Below are 19,367 nucleotides of genomic sequence, written 5' to 3' on the forward strand. Positions count from 1 at the left end.
AGACACAACACCTTGAGAATCATTTTCATAGATTCTCGTTTGACTTTCTTCTTGAAGACAGGACAAATTTAAACTGATTCTGCGAGTCTCTTGGGTCTAGCTTTTTCAATTATTCCCGACCCTGAGCTCAATCTTCAGAGTTTCTGATAAGAAAATCAGTCTTCTTGAGAGAGCTGTCTACGGTATTGGAACTATGGGCTAGAAAATTCGAAATATTGCAGCGGCAGAATGCGTATGGATGGATGTCAAAGGTTATTAGAGATTAGTGAAAGGAGATGGGCAGCCAGAAATTGTTTATATTATAATATTCTGCTTATATGTATATTTAAATGTCTTGAGCTTTAGTCTTTTAATCAAGTCACATCATAATAATAATTATTTTTTGCATAAATATTAATCGAAATTGGGCCAGTTTAGCTGTAGACCAGCATTACATAAATTTATTTATACATTTATAAATTTGTATAGCCCCTCGTAAAGTGGAGGTAACTGAGTCTATAGCTTTAAAGTTTAAACATGCTCTTCTTGGTTCTGCACAGAGTATGTGGGCTAATAGCTAATAGCCAACTTATAGCCGCCATATAACTTATATTTTCATAAAAAATTCAAAATATTTCACAGACAGAATGCGTACAGACGTGATGTTATTAGAGAATAGTGACAGAGATTAGTAATAATCAGCAAGTATTTGTTAGTATTTGTATAGATTTCTATATATTATATATTACATACAACAGCGAACGAAAGTAATAATTGAATTTATTGAAATATTAGGAATAGAAAAAATAAAATTCCTATTCTATAATAATTTGTCATTTATATTTATCATGTTATATATCGAGGCCTTAATAACATATAATATACCTAAAATTAAGGATACATTTAAAAACTGTTTCCAGGAATTAGTATGTAATATTACAATCAATTTAAGGTTATTTATAATCCCGAAGATGTTAGTTTAAAGATACTCCTCTGTTACTCCTCTGTGGTCTTTGTTTTGTGATGTCTAGTTTATAAATAAAATATTATAAATATTCCGATGTGCCTAAATGTTTTTTTTCAAGTATTTGCATATTGAATCGTATAATTTATCTTGTTCGGAAAACCACATACGCCCCTTGTGATAGTATCATTCTATTTATTTCAATCCTCATAACTGACAAGGAATTAAAAAAAAAATACTCTGCTAGAGGAACAACAAAATTGTTAATATTTAAATTTTAAAACGTTGAAATGAAAGACGCTTAGAATAATTTAACTAAGAAACCCACTAAGATGGTCATACATATATGTATGGTACCTGGTACTCCTCTGCTCCTCTTTATGATGTATAGTTCTTAACAAATATTTGAATCTTTGTTTAAAATAGTAACACATTTAATCTTATAGTGTTAAGTCCTCTAATATCTCATTCGGAGAACCACATATGTACATTCCTAATCCTCGCATCCATGTAGATATCCCCAATCCTCATAACTGATGGGGAAGTTATAGAAAAACCATCTGCCGGGGGGACAGTTCGCTTGTCAAATTCATTAAACAAATGTACAAAAGTCGGTGGATGGGGCTCTGGGAAGATGCTTGCAATAAATAATACCGTATGGGAAAATCCTTGTTCATTTTTCAAAAAAAAAAAAACAAAACAAAAAACAACATGGCCACAAGTCATGAGAGCCAAGAGGGGAGGCGTGGCAAGGACCTCACTGTAGTCATTCGGCATCATCATTGTCATTGACGACGACAAATGTTGCCGTCTTTTAGGCGTTGACATTTGATAAATTAAACATTTTTGTACAGTTGCCAAGCTTAGAAGCTGAGCTGTGGGCCCAGGGAGGACAGTGGCGGGGGCTACACCGAATTTTTTGTCACTTTCTTAAATACATTTTGGCTTTATTTGTTGGCTTTTGTTGTTATTCTTTTTGGCTGGCAACCTGCCTCGTCCCGGCAGTGTCTCCTGCCCCCTGCCACTGCCTTCTGTCTCCGTTTCTGTTTTGAGTGTTGCGCAAATTAGAAAACACTTTTGACATTTGCTTTTGCCTTTCTGTTTCTGTTGAATGCCCCACGGGTGACTTAGATCCATCCCACAACCACTCAACCACCCAGCCTCTCCAGCCTCTAACCCACACCACACCCTCTCATCCTTTTCTGTCATTTTGTTAATTGAGCAGTCGCGCCCACGGCGCTAAACAAACTGACGAATTGCACTGACGACTACCAAAGCTGGCTGACTTTTTTGGGGTTTTTGGGGTTTCTGGTTTTCAGTTTTTGGCAGCTAAACCTGGTCCGCCTGCCAGTGGCCTACCAAGGCCGTCAACAGCTTTGGGTTTCAGTTATCAATAGAATCGTTTTCCAGGAAACACTAATGCAAAGGGCTCTGGTAAATTAATTAGTTATTTTAAAGCCAACATAATCCTTCATTTAAATATAACTTGTAACTTGGATTACCGGGAAGAGAATACTTTGTATTCCCGTCCAGAGTGTTGTTTCCATCATTTTTATCAGAAACCGAAACGATCTGCAAAGCCATCAATATATGGCACCCCAGCTGCTGGACACTAAAGTCCTCATCCCAGAAAATATACAAGAATAAAATAATCCCCTTAGGTCGTAAAAAATATGGCTAGCATAAAAGTACAAAATGTATCTGGCGGATCGCAAACTGCGCTCGCCTATCTCAATATTTATTTGTATTCGCATTTCGCTGGCCATTTGCCAATGCTCTTCGATGCGATGGCGAGTGCTGTTTTGTTTTTACAACGCCCGTAAAATTGACCACAAATGGTGACCACTCTCCCTTCTCCAAGGACTTTCGTTGCTTTCTTTCCCCTTTTCCCTGTCCGGGAACCCCCTTCCGGGCCAAAATTCAAGGCGTCGCAACCTTGTGCCGAAAGTTTCGTTCAATGTCCGTTCAATTACACGCTCGATTTCCGCTTCCTGCGGCGACGACGAGCGAGAGAATCTTCTGCACTCTTCTTCCCCCTCTCTATCTCCCTTACTCCCATCCGCCCCCTCAAATAACAAGGAAGAAAAAAGCGTGCGGAAAACATACGAAAAACACACGAGGAGTGGGCCAAAGTCGAATACTGAATGCCTTTTTTTCCAGGACAAATATATAGAATCTATATAGATATAGAGAACCGATTCTCAGCGCTATTCTCATACACGATGGCGTTCTCCAAAAAATTATAGAATCCGTGTAGGAATGTTTATAGTTCCAGTACTCAATCCTTTTTCAAAGTTTGTGACAAGAAGTGTGACATTTTAAATATAAAAATTCTGAATTTAAGATTTTTATAATATTATATAATATAGGACATAGAGAGCGGATTCTGAGCTATACTCCCAGATATCAAATATGGTCCCAGATATTATCAAAATTCTAATATAAGGTTCTATGTTGTCAAATGAAAGAAGATATTGGATATAGAGAACTTATTCTTACAATATCTAATAATCGATGTGTTTTCGCAAAATATTCACTTTAAGGAATCTCTAAATCCTTAAAAAGTTTTAAGAGTTAAGAGTTTTATTAGAAAAGTTTGGAATGTAAGGTTCCATGTAGACAAAGAATAGAAAATATATTCCCAGATACGATATGGTGTTTCCCATTAAATATTTAAAATTTATGTAGAATTATCTATGGATATTATCACACTAGTAAGATATGTATATTATTTAAGAACTGGTTCCCAATAAGTCTAGAGAAAGAAATCTCAAAGTTATTAAAATAATATATTAATTGAAATATATAATTGAATTTTATGAGGTCCGAGCTTATTTCGAGTTATATTCTCAGATACTATGGTATTTTCTATATAATATTGTTTTCTCTTTGTGTTAATGTCGGAATTATTGACTGAATTGATTAAAGTCAATTCTCAAAAGCCTTGGTGATTTATGATAGCGATTACTATTATATACAATTACTATATACTACTATACTACTTACTATACTTACTTATATACTATTACTATTATATTACCGCGCTCGATTGCGATATACTATAGTCTGTAAAATCTGTAGTCTGAAATTCTAAAAGTTTACAAAGTGAACTGATTCTAAACACTTATGGTACTTACCATATAAAATTATAAATATAGGCAATAATTAATCTATAAATGCTTATGCATGTAACAGTTCTGTATATTATTCTGTTTGCTTTTATTCAAGAAACGATCGAGTTACATTTTTACCGAAATTGTAAGTTGTTGTAGTGTCAAGAAGTTGTAGGTCACAAACAAAATTAAATCTATGTATTTCTTTGGATATTATAATTCCAGAATGGTGTTATTTGGAATCTGTGTTGTCTGAACCACAAAATAAATAAAAAAAAAATATAATTTTAAAGCAATACAGAATACAAGTTAAGTTTTTATATATAGATTCGAATGTATCTACCCTCCTTGACCTTGCCGTTGCAGATGGGGCACTTCTTATTATTCTTTAAAGCCTGATCTATGCATCCCCGGCAAAATACGTGCCCGCAGCGGGTCGCCACAGGCCTCCGATACGAGACACAAGAATTACAGATTGGACACGTATATCCCCTTTCCATGGTGTCCTCCTCCCCATCCTGCCGGGGACGTTTTGATGGCGGCCCGGCCTGATTCTGATCGTCGACTTCATTTCCGTTTTCAGCACGATGGCGGCGGCTTCCTTGGCGCACGTTCTCCACCTCTGCTTCTGCTTGTGGGACCGCATTTCTGACTAACTGGGCAATGCGTTCGCTGCGTCGCACAGCCTGTGCGCCATCGATCTGTGCGCCACGGTTCCCGAAGATCGCTTCAGCAATGCCCCAACGACCGCGGGCAGCATGCGGCCTTTCCTCATCAGGGCCAGAAAGGTCGATAATGACATCCGGAATACGGCCCGCGGCCGCGCGCCGATGTATAGCGGCGTGTCGTGGGTAATTGAAGTACGGAGGATACGGCACTTGTAAAACACCGACCGGATTCAACGGCACTGGTAAAGCACCCTCACGATTCAATGGCTCACTTCGGGCACGGTTTCTGGCCAAAAAATTAGCTCGAAAGCGCATAAAAAGGGCGGCTAGATTTAAGGGACGATCTGGTTGCTCGCCATTCTGGTCAGCGGAGGTTCGCATAGGATTCATTCTAGAACTGATGACGAAATTCGGACTGATAAAAGCCCGTATTTACTTACTTTTTATTGCTTAGACTCACTTTATTCAAGAACTTACCTTTGGTAGTCAAAGAAGAGCAATTAATGAAAAAAATTCAGCAAAATGTGGCAGTCAAAGTTCAGTAAAAAAAATTTGACGAGTGTCACGCCGTATCACAGAAACTGAAAAGACAGTGTCAAATTATTCCAGGGCCTACTATAAACCACACGATTTAAGGTCACACTTCAATTGTTACTAGCACACTTTGATTGCAACCCTACCAAAATCGATTTACCAAAATGTGTAATGAATCATACAAAAAATTTCAAATATTACAGAATTAAATCCTTTTGAATTTATACAATAAAAAATATACAAACAAAATTTATACAAAATATATTTATATATTTTATTTTATATATTTTTGTCATTGAAATCTGTACTTCGGTAAAAAGTTGAATTCGATATTTTTGTGGAAGTGCGCCGAATTGCATAATGTTTAATTAAATCTTTATTTTTCACTTGTTTTTAATTTAATTTAAATATAATTACATTAATTATGGCTACTGCAAGAAATCGTTATCGCGTGTCACGGTTGATATCGATAGATCGATAGCTTTGGAAAACTTTAGAATTAGGGGCTTCTGCACGGAAGCACGAGACTTGCATGATGCGGTGAGCGTGGCACTAGATCAGTGTTGCACAAAACAAAAACACATACATACATACATTTGTTTACATTGAACTTTTCTTGGAAAAAATCATAAATACCCTCAATAAGAGTATCAAGAACCAGACACACACACACACCCCCACAACCGGGAAAACTTTGGCCAATACTTTTGGTTTTTTTTTTGGTTATTGCGGCGGCTGCGTTTATTTGACAAATATAAAACACATTTTCACCCCAGATGACGACGACGCCGTCATCATTGTCCTGTGAGCGTCGTCCTCACCCAAAAGTCCAGACGAGCATTAATAAAAATAATATTTTTGCACGCTCCAGAGTCCGGATAAAAAACAAGCACAGCGGGGGACGCAGCCATCCTGTTACACAGGACGCAGAACGCCGGAGTTCTTGGTCCAACTTCTGTTTGCCACTTTGCAAATATTTGCTAGTCGCGCAAAACACTTTGCGGGCCATGGCCAACAAGGAAAAAAAACGCAAGAAGGCCGAAGGACAGCGACCTGCACGGACATCCAAAGACACGGTGAGAAATTTTTGTTGAAAAGTCCCCAACAATATAGCCTTGTCTTTTGCTTTAATTTCAGATTTTGAAGATCTGGCTAGAGCTCGATTAAAGCGTCAAAATCTGTGAATGAAAATTTTGAGAAAAATACATTTTTAGAGACTTGCTTAAAAAAAAGATCGGTTCGAAATGCACTGCTTGATTTATTTATTCCTAGCCCTCGGCACCAATTTGCTATTGATTATATTTCTAGGCAGAATTTATTATAATATCAGACCGTTAATTGATGAAATTTTGCGCCATCGCTAAGCAAAAAATTTCGGGTAAGTTTTTCAAGTTTTTAAGAATATAAATCATAAAATATACCTCCTATTTTAGCTTCTATTAAGAGACATACTATTTTTAAGGAAACACAAGGCTGCACAGAACCGAACTTCAGACTTATAGACACGTTTATGTCCTAGGGCACAATTCATGCAACTGTCCTAGGGAACAGGTATACGTCGATATCCATATATCTTAAAAATAATATAATAATAGAGTTTAATATTACAGTTCTTGTACGGCGATAGAATACCATCTACACACTTATAACACTATACTTGGAAAACTTGGATACTAATGAAACAACAAGTAGAGAGTCTCGTCGGAGAGGTTCTTCCAAAAGAGCTATGATACACCTATAACATTCAAACAGGATAACTGGCCTACGAGACTTGTAATGATGTCCTTCCCTAACAAATAAAGCCTGGAAATTCTATCTAAAGACTTGGATTTCTTGGAGTGTATGGCGGGATTTCTTTGGCGCTTCCTGGGGTGTTGCATGTGTCAGAAAACTTTGCAAACTTCATTACAGTTATTTGCTCAACGCAAAACGTGGCAACTCTGCCACACCACCACGCACACACATGCAAATGCAGCATAACGGTTTCTCCCATTTTTTTTTTCTGCCCTTCGGTTGCCGTTTTTTCTCGCTTGGCCAAGTCCAAGTTATTACCGTTAATTTTGTTTGCGCCAAAGTTTCGGTTTTTTTTTTTTTTGCCCTCCTAGGCAATGGCATTTCCTTCGTAGAACTCCGCCGGGAAAGGACTTCCGGCAAAATGATAAATTATTTTGTTTACTTGCCGTTCGACAATCATTTCCTTTCCCAAAATAAAAAAGGCCAGAAATCTTTATCGATGGCCAATCGATTCCCCCCTTTTTTTTGTATTTTTGTTTTTCCTTCCCGATATACATAATGTATGTACATTTATGTATAAATTGTATTTTTCAAGTTGAAAGCACCAGTGGGCGGGCGGTTCTTTGGATTATTGTTTTTTAAATTTCGTTTTCATTTTCATTTTCAATGCCATGAATATTCATTTTCCCACCCATACTACGTTCGTTTTTTGGGTTATTCGAATGCATTCGATCGGAAATTTGCTGCAAATTGTATTTTATATTTGCTTTTTATTTGCTCTTTGGCCCGCCGAGAACGTAAAATAAGTCCGTTTGCTTACCATTTGCATTGATAAATATTCACAATTGAATTTTGGAATATTTCATAATTTATTTCCAAGCGGGTCTTCTGTTAGGAAACAAGGCCCATCTTACTTCAAGACCCATTGGAGAATGTTATATTTTTTAACCCAATTTAACTCAACTTGTTTCCACAGACGAAAAACCAAATAAAACTAACCCCTCTTTATAGCCAAAATACAAAAAAATAAATAAATAGAAAGGACCAAATTGCAAACGGAAAAGTGAATTACTTTGTTGTTGTTCTTCCTTTTTGGCCAAAAGGGAAAGAGATGGATAGCTGATTATTCAAGTTTTAATGATGTTACGCAGCTGAGCAAGAAGGGAGCCCTCGTCCAAGAGTCCTGTAGGTGGGTTAGTCCTGCGGAGGGAACACAGGACATGGAAAAGTGGCAGAGCCAGATAGCCAAATAGTTTTTACGCGTTCTCAAGAAGCTTTTAACGTTTTAATGGATAGGCGGCCTTCAGTTCAGCTCAGGGGGGAGGTGGGCGGCCAGTAGACCACCCACCTAGCACCCACCCTCCTCCTGGTAGCCACTCACCCCGCCGTTCTGCTTTTACGACCAAAAAGTGCTGACTGCTGGCCATTTTCTCTTGTTGGCCAAGCGAACAGTTTCGGTTTCTATTGACATGAAACTATCCGCTGCACTTGGAAAAAAAGGTTTCAATTTGAGACACTTTTTATTTGTATTTTTTCTTTAGTAAATTATTATTTATTAAATTTAAGGAACAACAATACAGATTTAATAAATGGTAACTGTTTCTTTCAATCTCTTTTTCCAGGAAAATGTTTAAATAATTACAAAGAAAACAATAAAGTCTCATTAATTTATTGATTTATTTATTTTAAATATATGTATATGATACCCGGTACTGTCTCTGCGTTTGAAACACGAGAAACAGGGCTAAATTAAGAAAATATTATAATTATTAAAACAGCTTTTTTCAAATAAAAGCCGTATTACCAAGTTTTATGACTAGTTCGGGGCTTAAGCCTCTTGAAAAATTTTAAATACAAGACCTATTGAATATTCAGACAATTTCTCGCAGTGCCTTTGAAGGACCTCCCAGTCCTCTGGATACTTGTGCCGATTTCCATCTATCGCAGTTGCTGACTGTGGCCGTATGTTTGTGGTAAATGGTAACAGTTTTTTGTGTAATTGTCAACAGCAGAAGCAGCAACACGACCAACAAAAATAACAACAAACAAGCAACAACTAAGGAACAAACAACAACAAACAAACAAACCATCCAGCGACAATGAGAAATAACGTAAACAAGTAAATGAGCCTGAGAGAATTTTTGCGCAAATGTCAGCACTTTTTGTCTCCAGTTAGGGGGTAGTGGGGGACGCTATACTGAGAGAGAGAGAAAGGGAAAAAGATTATTTTTCTCCATCCCCGGGAACTCCCACTCCCACCCAAAAACACCTCCCTTTTAGACCAAAGCCACTTGCGTTTATTGAGTTAACTAAACAGCAACAAGGAAAACAAAACAATCGCATCCAAGAGACAAAAAGGTACGAAGGATACTCCTGCTCCTTTTGCGTAACGATATTTCCGCACAAGGATTAAGCTTTTGGCCAGCGGCAAGCAGGTGGCCGATGCCCTCGTTCCTCTGTTGTTGTGGGAGAGAGTGGTAGGAGGACGAGTTACCCGGCTACAGATGCTATGGGATTATCGCTCTGGCTTTCCAGGACCAGAACAACAGGAGCTTGTAACATTACAGGACAGGACCGCAGGATAATGCAGGTGAGCGGGTGGTTCTATATATACCTTAACTTAAAGTGTTGAGACTTTTAAAATACCCATCATTATAGGCCTTAAAAATAAAATAAACCAAATAATAGGACTATCTACAATATTTTACAAAGGAAACCCATTAAAATGCTATGAGAAATGTTAAGATCCTACCCAAAGTTCATCATATCCTTCAAAAGACAGTAATTGTTGGTCAACAGCCTGCAAGGGTATCCAAAAGCCACAATAAAAATGTAAAAAGGTGCGACGGTTGCGGTTGCGGTGAATCCCCTCATCTAGTGGGGGAGGTACAAATAGGGAAAGTTAACTAGGGGTAAAACCGAAGAATGAATGTTCTTGCAGAGACAATATTGAGTCTTTTAGTACAAAAGGATACAGACAAATTTTTCGAGTAGATTTCGATTTTTAAAAATGAACCAATGGAAGTAATGAATATTAATTAGGAAATAAAACACTAAAAGATGTACTGATTAGGAAATAAGAAAATAAATAAATCAATAATAAAATTAACCGTTTGTCTAATGATTGAATGAACAAATAAAAAATTATTAAATAAACTAATGAATAAATGAGTATATGAACCAATTAAAAAAATTAGGAATAATATGAACTAATCAACATGTGAGCAAAAAAAATCAATGAACAAAAAAACAGATGAACCAAAGATTGTATAAAAAAGCCGAAAAATATTAAAAATGTGCAACTTATCTAATAAAAAAGAAAATAAAGCAATGAACCACCAATCAACAAAATATCAAAAAAAAAAACGAATCAAAAACCCATACTTTAGAAAATATAGACTCCATAGCCCTATATATATAAAGCTACAATTTCCACCATTTTGTCACCAAATTCTTCTAAAAAGCAACAATACCCTTTGTAAGGATAATGGAAAAGGGAAAAAGGACTCAACTGCTGCTGCTAGATTATTCATCTTAGATAAAAGGAAACTTTAAACTGAAACTGAAACAACGACAACCGACAACCGCTGACTGTGCAGCTTAACGGTTTTTCTTATGCACCTTTAGTTGTAGTTGTTGTTGTTCTTGTTGTTAAATTATTGTTGTTGTATTTTGTTGGTGTTGTTGTTGTTGGTGGAACTGCTGCTGATGCACAAAAGCCGCTTACAGTTTGACAACAACTGGCTGATGATGCAGCTACCATTCCACCCACTCGGCCTGATTGTCAAGGCAACGGACCTGGTATATATAATTTTATATAAAATATATACTAAAGAATGCACTGAACCAAAAATTAGGACTTAATAAGGATGGTTTTTCGAATTTTTAAGGCCTTAAGGGCTTAAAATTTGGACTAATATTAGGGACTTGAAATAATTTAAAGGCCAATAAAAAATGGACTTTTAAGTTGAAATAGGGTCTGGAAATAAAAATTATTATCTATTAAGCTGAAATATAAATTTATAAAAATTATTTTTGCATATGAAATGTTAATGTTTGTTAAAAAATGTTTGTAATAGATTTCCTTTTTAATTCTTAAAACACCTTTGTATTATTTCGAGTGCAAACTTAGTTAATTTGTTATTTTTATTATAGAACGCCTTCGGCGACTGCTTGGGAAGGCGTGGCACATGCTTTTATGACAACAGAGCAGCTGCAAGAGAGCAAACGAGAGGGAGACAGCCCGTCTGATAATGCCCAGGGGCGTTGCAAAGAACGGGGGACAGGTTAGGGGGGTCTGTCAGAGGAGACGACAGGTGCCGGCAGATGCGGAAAATGTGCTGCAGGGAAATTCAGAGAAAGTCCTTATCAATTTTTACCGACATTTACAATATTATTATTTTAAAATAGTTTATGAATAATTAATGAAAACATAAACATTTTCTTGATTAAATTTTAAAATGATCTAAAGTCTTTATATAATTCGTTATCTCAGTGTAAGAGCTGGTGGTAGTGGCATTAAGATAAGCAGCCCAGCTCAAAACAGCAGTCCTTGCCAACGCAAATGAATGCCAAACACCCATCAAATGTAATGAGTGCAGTGAATGAGTAATCGAGTGTCCTGATTTGATCACATCCCTGTGCCAGGACCTCCCCTCCCAGGCAATACCAGCGCCCTGTGCCAGTAATACCTCCTGTAACCCTAGAAATCAGATGCGATTTTCTCAGCACTCTGTGCGTGTGCACAATTTGTTCATTCATTCTGAAGAAAAAAATTTAAAAAAAAAGAGACAACTTCAAGTACAACAAACTAAACAAATCACTGATTGCCGATTGAATTTCAACTTAATTGTAGCTTTTAGATAGAAGATATCCTCTTGTTATAGTAATTTCCAGTGATTAGTATTTATTTATGAACTTTATTCAATGACCTTGTAGAGTCTCGACAAAACTGTTCACTTTATTCATTTGCCCAATCAGTGAACCATTCCCCTGTATTATTCACTCATTTATTCACCAGATGGTTGAATGGCCGTTAGGCTTTCTTTTCGCTGTCCGATCTCGAACCGCTGTCAATGTCCTTGCCATTGTCCTTAAATCGTGGCGAAGGGGGCATGGATGGTAGCATGGGGCATGGGGCGTGGCAGTTGGGGCAATGAAAATACCTGCAAGGAAATTATACGAAAACTGAACAAGCCAAAAACAACGGAAGCTTGTTATTTTAGAGTTCAAGTTAAAGTTAAGCAGCGCCTGCAGCATTCGACGTTCTCATCGCCAGTACTCCTCCAACAAGAACAAGGACGAGCTTTGAAGGACATTGAGTGGATAGGGCAGGCGGGCAGCCAGGCAGCTAGGCAAGTCAGGCATCCTGTGGATTGGGTAGATGCGACAGCAATGAAGTGCACTCGAAATGTGAATGGGCTGGAGTGTTTTGGGTGCTCTGTTTGTGTCCCTTTTCTCTCTGTGTGTCTTTTTGTTTGAGTGTGTATGCTGTGTGAATGCTGCTTTTCTTACATTCGAGCACTGGAAGGAAAAAGGAAGTAAGTAAGACATCTGGTCCTTAATATTTTAGATTTTTTACCAAAGATTATATTTTAAAAGGAATTGTTTCTGACCTCTTTCTGGTTTGTCGGTAGTCTTTACTATTTAATCGGTAGTTTTTATTAGTTGATCGTTACTTATTCATCATTACCTGTTGTCGGTTACTTGTTTATCTGTAATTTTCATATTTTACTCCTTTTACTCCTTTACTTGTTTATCATATATTTTGAAAAACCATAAAGCCTTCTTTAATTAATATCGTATATATTTATCGTAAATATTTTTGTTGCAGTGCCTAAGCCCCGGCAAGGATATCCTAGCCCGCGCCACCATATAAAGTTGACTCCATCTCCTTGGCATGGACTCGTTACTCGTATCTTTGTGGAACAATTTTGCCTCAATGCAGGCGGCAAAATGGTTGAATGAGCGAATGAATGAATGAGTGAATGGGCATATCCCTGCCACTGGCTCGTCCTGCGAATCCTTCGCATCCTTCCTATCTGCTGGCTACCATTCGAATGGCGCTGAAAAGTTTCTCTCACTTTCGACTTAAGTGCCGCCCGCCCACTTGTGCTATGTGCTTTTGCTTTTCAGTTGCTTTTGGCTTCTGCCTCTGCCTCTGCTCGGGCTTTTGCTTTAGTTGTTGTTGTTATTGTTGGTGCTGCAATTAGTGAAGAGCTCACTATTATTATTATCATTATGAATTTTAAGTAATCAACTGCGAGAGAGCAGCAGCAGCAACAATTAAACTTAAAGTTGTCGACTGGCGCAAAAAACTTAACCACTCCTCCGCTCCGCTCTCTGCTGCAAAAATCCACAAGATAAAATATATTAAAATAAAAATAAAATATAAATAGGATTGCTGCGGGGTAAATGTAAATAGAGTATGGAAATTGAATTGTTGCCTTTTCTTTCTGTTTTTCCGCGGTGTTTTCCGCGTATTTATTTTATTGTTGTTTACCTATGATAATTGTGATGTTTATTTATGGGAAAAGTCGAAAGTACCATTGGGGTTTGGGTCTGGGCTTTGCTTCTGGGTCTCGGTTTGGGTTTGGGTTGGTTGGAGAATTGTGTTCTGTGTTCCACCAATTGGTTTTGTTTCTCATTGTTTTATTTATTTTTATTGTTTTATTTCCCCTAGAAATATTTTTGTTTTCATTTAGCTATTATGACTTTTTCTATCAAGTATCTGGGAAATAAAGAAGGTCCCCGGGTGCTGTTTTTTAAATTTATAAGTTTTCTATATTTGTTTATATTTTAAATTATTTTAATAACATTCTTTAAGTTATTTGGTTTTTTCTAGTCGTTATAATTGTGATATAGTTACATAGATCTGGCTACTCTTTTACGAGGGAATTATTAGGTATTAGACATCATTTCAATAACCTATTTCTAGTTTTAAAATATAAAAAAAATAGTTTTTGAATAAATTATTGGATAGTTTGATAAAATACTACTCACTTTCATTATAACACATTTACTTGTTACTCGTTTCTTCCTAACCTTTTCCCAGGACGAGAAAATATAGATATAGATGCTATTTGTTATTTGATAGATGTATTAACTAGATGTATCAACGTACTATCGTATCAAATAGTTTAGAAACTGAGCCATAATTTCCCTTTCTTAATATTTTTTCCAGAAACTGAAATTGAAAACCAAAAGCGGAAACCTTTTATTTGTCCATCCATTGTCCCATTTATACTTCCATTTCCATTCTTGGCATTGTGTAATCTTATCTTTTAATTAGACCAAGCGGAATTTAGCGATTTATGGTTTGTGAGAAAAGGGAAATTGTTGCACAATTAAGTAAACTTCCTTAGCACTGAGGCTCCCAGAACCCACATACCACACACCACCCACCACCCACCACCCATCAACCCATCCAGACGTCATAGTTTTCTTTTCTCAACAATTCTCCATTTCTCTACATTTCTCTCTCTTATTTACAGCGCAATCAAATTTAACTGTTTAAACAAGCGATGAAAAGATTCCCCTTTTCCCCAGCACACCCACATATGTATGCGACTGGTGGTGCAGTCATTGTCATTGCCAGGAAGAGTGGGTGGTGTTCTTGGGTGGTTATGATGTGGGCTGAGCCTTTGGGTTGCCAGCGATGGCTGCTTGGGAAAATGCAAAACAATTTCAGGCGAATTAGCGTAATTGTCTCGCCGCTGCTGTTGCTTCTTCTGCGCCAGAGACGTCTTGGCCCGAGACAAAAGGACCCAAGAAGGAACGGCGGCAGGACTCTAGCTACTTAATCCTCTAATTTGTGTGTGTGTGTGTGTGGGTGTGGGTGCTGGTGCCACGCCCCCTTTTTTTTTTAGTGCCCGAACGAAGCAAAGTTTGCCCTCATTTATATGCAAAAATGTAAACCAAAAAATCAGCGAGAATGTTAAATCCAACAAAATGCATTTAACACATAAAAATTTGCATAGAAAGTGGCTCTGGCAAACCTCCTATATATATTTGTATTTCTCCAGAAGAACTACTTCACCCACTATCTATGTATGTTTGTAGGGTGGTACGTGAGGGGAGTGTGAGAAGTGGAACAATTGAAGTTAATTTTATTTTTATTTTTATTCCCAGAACCCGCTTGGGTTTGGGTTTCACGCCCTAATTTAAGTAGCTAATGGCGTTGCCAGATATTGGACATTTAAGAGTGCACCTTTCTACGCGATTCTCAAAGTGTGCACTTGTACGAGTGTGTATTGACTTTGGTTATTTTACTCGTAAGAGAATTTCCATCGTCGTGCACTTGATCTCTTCGCCCCATCTATTAGATCGGAATATATATTTCACATTTGCATCTGATTAATTCCAATAAAATGAACACCGCCTCTCTATGCGCTTCTCAAGTTCCTTACTTGCTTGCAGCTTTTTTAACATTTCACTTTTAGAGCTCGTGTCCCCCCCTTTTCACTGCTCTTTTCCTTCCTTTTTTTGTATTTCTGTCCATTTCTTATAATGTATTTGTAACCAATTGGTTGCCAAAACCCCCCACTTCCTCTGCATTCATGCTCAGTCAATTTTTTGCTGCCACTGATGCTGCCACTGCTACTGCTGCTGCTGCTCCTCCTGTGTGTCCTTTGTGTTGTTGTTATTGCATGTGTTGAGATTCTCATGGAAATTTGCATACAAATTGCGTCTGGCGCGTAGATGGCAGTCAGTTTTTGGTGCGGGGCAGTAAGGGGCATACACATGTATCTCTATATGTACGACAGCATGGGTTAAGGAGAGGGGGCGAGGGACAGCTGGCCCGACATGCGTATGGGGTTAACGAAGGGTTAACACAACACGACAAAAAACGGAAAAAAAAAGACAAAAACAATTCCAACAACAGCAGCACCTGACAACTGTCAAATTTTGTGGGTTACCATCGTCGATAAATAAAATTCTGGGAGGAAGGTTATCCCGAAAAGCGGGCGAATCGTTAGAGAAAATTGTTCAATCAAAATTATACAAAACATCCAGTAAGCTGGGGAAGGGACTTCACAACCAAATACCCAACAGACCGACCCACATACTACATTGATCAGAGAACCTCAGACGAGAAAGGTGACTACTAAAATATAAAGTTAAAATCAAATTAAGTAAAATGGGCGAGAACATCGAGAACATCATCTGGACGATCAAGAACGGCGAGTTTGAGGCCGTTAAGAAGGCGTTCCTGGGCCAGCCCGAGTCAGAGACAGAATCGGGCTCGGATGCCGGGTTCAAGCCCCGAAACGTAAACGATCCGATGGGTGTACGATTTCCGTTGCACTATGCCGCCGATTTTGGGCAGCTGAAGCTCCTCAAGTTCTTCGTGCATATGGGGGCTGAGGTGGACCGCAAGGACAAGTACGGCATAACGCCGCTCCTGGCCGCCATTTGGGAGGGTCACACCGGGTGCGTTGAGTTTCTGCTGCAGGTGGGCGCTAGCCGGACGGAGCGCACTCCGGGTGGACAGAGCTATGTGGAGGTGGCCGAGCAGGAGGACATTCGCCGCCTCTTGGCGCGTCCTGAAAGCCAAGTGCCAAAATAAAAGAATAGGTATAGGGACGGCGGCAGCGATATCGAGAGCGACGATGAACGGCGATGGTGAAGGAGGAGGTCCTTGAAACTTGCGCTGTAAATTCCTAGTTTTAAATTAAGCCTTGTTTTAAATTTTATTTTTCAAGAATTTTCGGATGAACAATGTTACTAATAGTGTTTTATTGGAACAGAGGCTTATTTTCAAGTTTGGGAGAAGGACCCAGAAATAAATTAATTCACAGTTATCACACAAATAGCTTTAGTTTTGCTTTTGTTTTTACTTTAGATTTTATTTCACACAAAACTTTGGAATCTATCGTTTCTTTTCATACAACGGTAGGAATAGTGTTGCGAAATGTGTATCTGTATTGGAAAACGACCAGGGCTTCGATTTATGCTTCGGCGCTTTCCAATACTCTTGCCTTTTTTTTATCCCTTTCCTATCTGGCGGGTTTCCGCCAAAAATATATATTATTTTTTATTTTTAGGTTTTTAAGACTTTCAAATTTAAACCACAATTCTTGTTTAAATGATTTATTATTCACTATTATTCATTACAAAAATTTCTTCTATTTCTGTTTTTGCGTTTCGCGTGTGTCTATTAATCCTTTGTCCTAAGCATATTAAGGTTTTCAAAAACTTACCTATTTTATAATGTATAACATATACATACTACATATATTTAAGCGATGGCCATCACGAAGTCTTGAAAGCGTGATATCAAAATAGCCCCTGTTTATGCAACATATGTACTACATATGTACATATATCATTTCGTGATTTGATTTTAGTTTAAAGACGTTGATTTAAAGACGTTTTTTAAGTCCATGAACCGTGATTGTCCATGGACACTTTATGGGTGCAACGAACCCCATTTTAAAACTAAAGAAGCATTCTAAGCATTGTCAAGTTATAGCTATTCTTGAAGCGGACTATTGCAAACGATTTCTAAATCTAAATCCTGCATCAAAATCTTTTAGAACATTTTTTCTTTTTTAAAAAGTCTATAAAATCTTGAAATATTTTAGGGCGCGATGTGTTATTTATTGTTGCTTAAAGATATCCATTTTCATCCGATATCTATATGGTTATCCTCTTATTCTATTACTCATAATCTGAAATGGAAATTTTGGTTACATTATTTGTCCATTAATTGCTGTTTTTAAAGGATTTTTTTATTTTTATAATTTTGTTTATTAATTGAAAAGTATTTACATTGCGAACTGAACGGTAAGATAACAAATGTTGGCTATGGATATCGTTTACCAACCGCTCTGGGCCCATCCGCCCGAGGGAGCCCAGCCGGACGAGTAGCCACCGGCACCGCCATGGCCGCCGCCGTAGCTGCCGCCACCACCATAACCGCCGCTAGATCCAGAATCGGAAATGACTTTGATGATCTTGACGTTGCCACCGCCTCCGTAGCCGCCACCACCTCCGTAGCCGCCGCCTCCACCGGAGGACCAGCCGCCTCCGTGGCCACCGCTGCTGTAACCGCCTCCATAGCCACCGGATCCGCCAGAGGACCAGCCACCTCCATGGCCACCGCCTCCATAGCCGCCGACGCCTCCATAACCACCACCGTAGCCGCCTCCAGCTCCGGAATCGGTGATTACTTTGATGATTTTAACGGTGCCACCGCCGCCATAGCCACCACCGCCTCCATGGCCGCCACCTCCATAGCCACCGCCTCCATAACCACCGCCTCCATGGCCACCGCCACCGCCGCCGTAACCACCGCCTCCACTATATCCTCCGCCGGAGGACCAGCCGGAACTAACGGCACTGCCGCCGCCCAGGAAGCCGCCGTGGGCCAATCCGCACAAGGCCAACAGGCAAACGAAAACCTGCAAATAAATGGCCAGGATATTAATATTTCACTTATAATTCACAACCAAAAAAAAAGAAAAAAAAATAAAATTGTTGAGTCGCACCTTCATGTCGACCAGTTGGTGTGTATACAATTTTAGAGAGCACTGTCTTGTCCGGTTGTGTCCGGTTGAAGGGGCGATCTTCGACTGTGGCTTTGCAGATTTTGGCCGTTGCTTTTATGGCCAAGATTTTGGTTGGGCGACTTGGATTTGGAAGCTTCGGTAACCAGCTCAGATCGACTAGCCCTGCCCTTACGGCGCGCGGCGAACAGTGGGCTTGGAAGTGGAAGAAAGAAATTGTTTTCATATAATAGCTTAAACGGCTTATGAAAGATATATAATTATAAATGGGCTTTATTCGGGATTATTTGTAGAGATAGATACTTTTGAATAGATTTTAATTATAAATTTTGTTTTAAAGATAAATATAAATAAATATTATAAATATAGATAGATATATATCAACATTTATGGGTTTCATGGAAACTAAATACATATATAAAAAATAGAGTTTACTCTTTTAAAGGACGTTTAAAAGTAACTTTCAGGGATTATTGGATAAGTGTTTACTATTACGTATTCTTCCTTTATCGGTCTATAAATTATGTACATATATGTGTTTATATATTTAAAAGATTTATGGAATTTATAAATAAAATGTAAATAGGGCTTATGGGGAAAAATATGGCCATATTTTTTAGAAACTTTGTTAAAAAAAAAACCTAAGTCATAACTATTTTTACTGACAATATGTTTAGAGCAGAGGTCGGCACGGCCCTATCTCGGGGGCATAGGAAATTTCTCTGCCCGAGCTCTGCCACACACACACAGTATAAATGTGTGAAACGTCATGCTCAAAGCCTACTTTCTGCTATACGTTACTAACACTAATGCGGTAAAATCATATCAATGTATTGGGGTGCCGACCTCTGGTTTAGAGTTTTGA

General features: G+C 38.3%; 4 protein-coding genes across 6 annotated transcripts; 2 read left to right on the forward strand and 2 right to left on the reverse strand.

Annotated features, from left to right (window-relative positions):
• Nucleotides 1-4,160: 4,160 nt before the first annotated feature.
• Nucleotides 4,161-5,347, reverse strand: LOC108132479 (uncharacterized). Its single transcript, XM_017251913.3, has 2 exons — nt 5,202-5,347; nt 4,161-5,139 (listed from the first exon to the last, which is right to left on the reverse strand). The coding sequence occupies exon 2, from the start codon at nt 5,112-5,114 to the stop codon at nt 4,374-4,376; it is 741 nt and encodes a 246-aa protein (XP_017107402.3). The 5' UTR covers nt 5,115-5,139; nt 5,202-5,347; the 3' UTR covers nt 4,161-4,373.
• A 431-nt stretch (nt 5,348-5,778) lies between these two features.
• On the forward strand, nt 5,779-7,079 carry LOC122321954 (uncharacterized). 3 transcript variants are annotated; one of them, XM_070283150.1, is made up of 5 exons: nt 5,779-5,798; nt 6,130-6,334; nt 6,396-6,636; nt 6,692-6,809; nt 6,869-7,079. In XM_070283150.1, the coding sequence occupies exons 1-3, from the start codon at nt 5,791-5,793 to the stop codon at nt 6,423-6,425; spliced, it is 243 nt and encodes an 80-aa protein (XP_070139251.1). In that variant the 5' UTR covers nt 5,779-5,790; the 3' UTR covers nt 6,426-6,636; nt 6,692-6,809; nt 6,869-7,079. The 3 variants fall into 3 exon arrangements, 2 of the variants coding, with proteins under 2 accessions (XP_070139251.1, XP_043069031.1); XR_006246371.2 differs by lacking the exon at nt 5,779-5,798 and adding an exon at nt 5,903-6,062; XM_043213096.2 differs by lacking the exon at nt 5,779-5,798 and having other exon boundaries at nt 5,818-6,334.
• Nucleotides 7,080-16,030: 8,951 nt separating this feature from the next.
• Nucleotides 16,031-16,718, forward strand: LOC108132473 (myotrophin). The gene has a single exon (XM_017251906.3). The coding sequence runs from the start codon at nt 16,132-16,134 to the stop codon at nt 16,558-16,560; it is 429 nt and encodes a 142-aa protein (XP_017107395.1). The 5' UTR covers nt 16,031-16,131; the 3' UTR covers nt 16,561-16,718.
• A 985-nt stretch (nt 16,719-17,703) lies between these two features.
• On the reverse strand, nt 17,704-18,592 carry LOC108132469 (ctenidin-1). The gene is made up of 2 exons (XM_017251903.3): nt 18,485-18,592; nt 17,704-18,397 (listed from the first exon to the last, which is right to left on the reverse strand). Exons 1-2 carry the CDS (start codon nt 18,488-18,490, stop codon nt 17,813-17,815), a joined length of 591 nt encoding a protein of 196 aa, XP_017107392.2. The 5' UTR covers nt 18,491-18,592; the 3' UTR covers nt 17,704-17,812.
• Between the last annotated feature and the right edge of the window lie 775 nt (nt 18,593-19,367).

This window comes from Drosophila bipectinata, chromosome XR (genome assembly GCF_030179905.1).
Source record: "Drosophila bipectinata strain 14024-0381.07 chromosome XR, DbipHiC1v2, whole genome shotgun sequence".
NCBI lineage: Eukaryota > Metazoa > Arthropoda > Insecta > Diptera > Drosophilidae > Drosophila > Drosophila bipectinata.

Excerpts from the sequence above, each read along its gene's own strand:
- LOC108132479 (XM_017251913.3), bottom strand. The coding sequence starts at position 5,114 with ATGAATCCTATGCGAACCTCCGCTGACCAGAATGGCGAGCAACCAGAT.
- LOC122321954 (XM_043213096.2), top strand. The coding sequence starts at position 6,035 with ATGACGACGACGCCGTCATCATTGTCCTGTGAGCGTCGTCCTCACCCA. Across the intron at positions 6,335-6,395 it reads CACGGACATCCAAAGACACG|ATTTTGAAGATCTGGCTAGA; the intron begins GTGAGAAATTTT and ends CTTTAATTTCAG.
- LOC108132473 (XM_017251906.3), top strand. The coding sequence starts at position 16,132 with ATGGGCGAGAACATCGAGAACATCATCTGGACGATCAAGAACGGCGAG.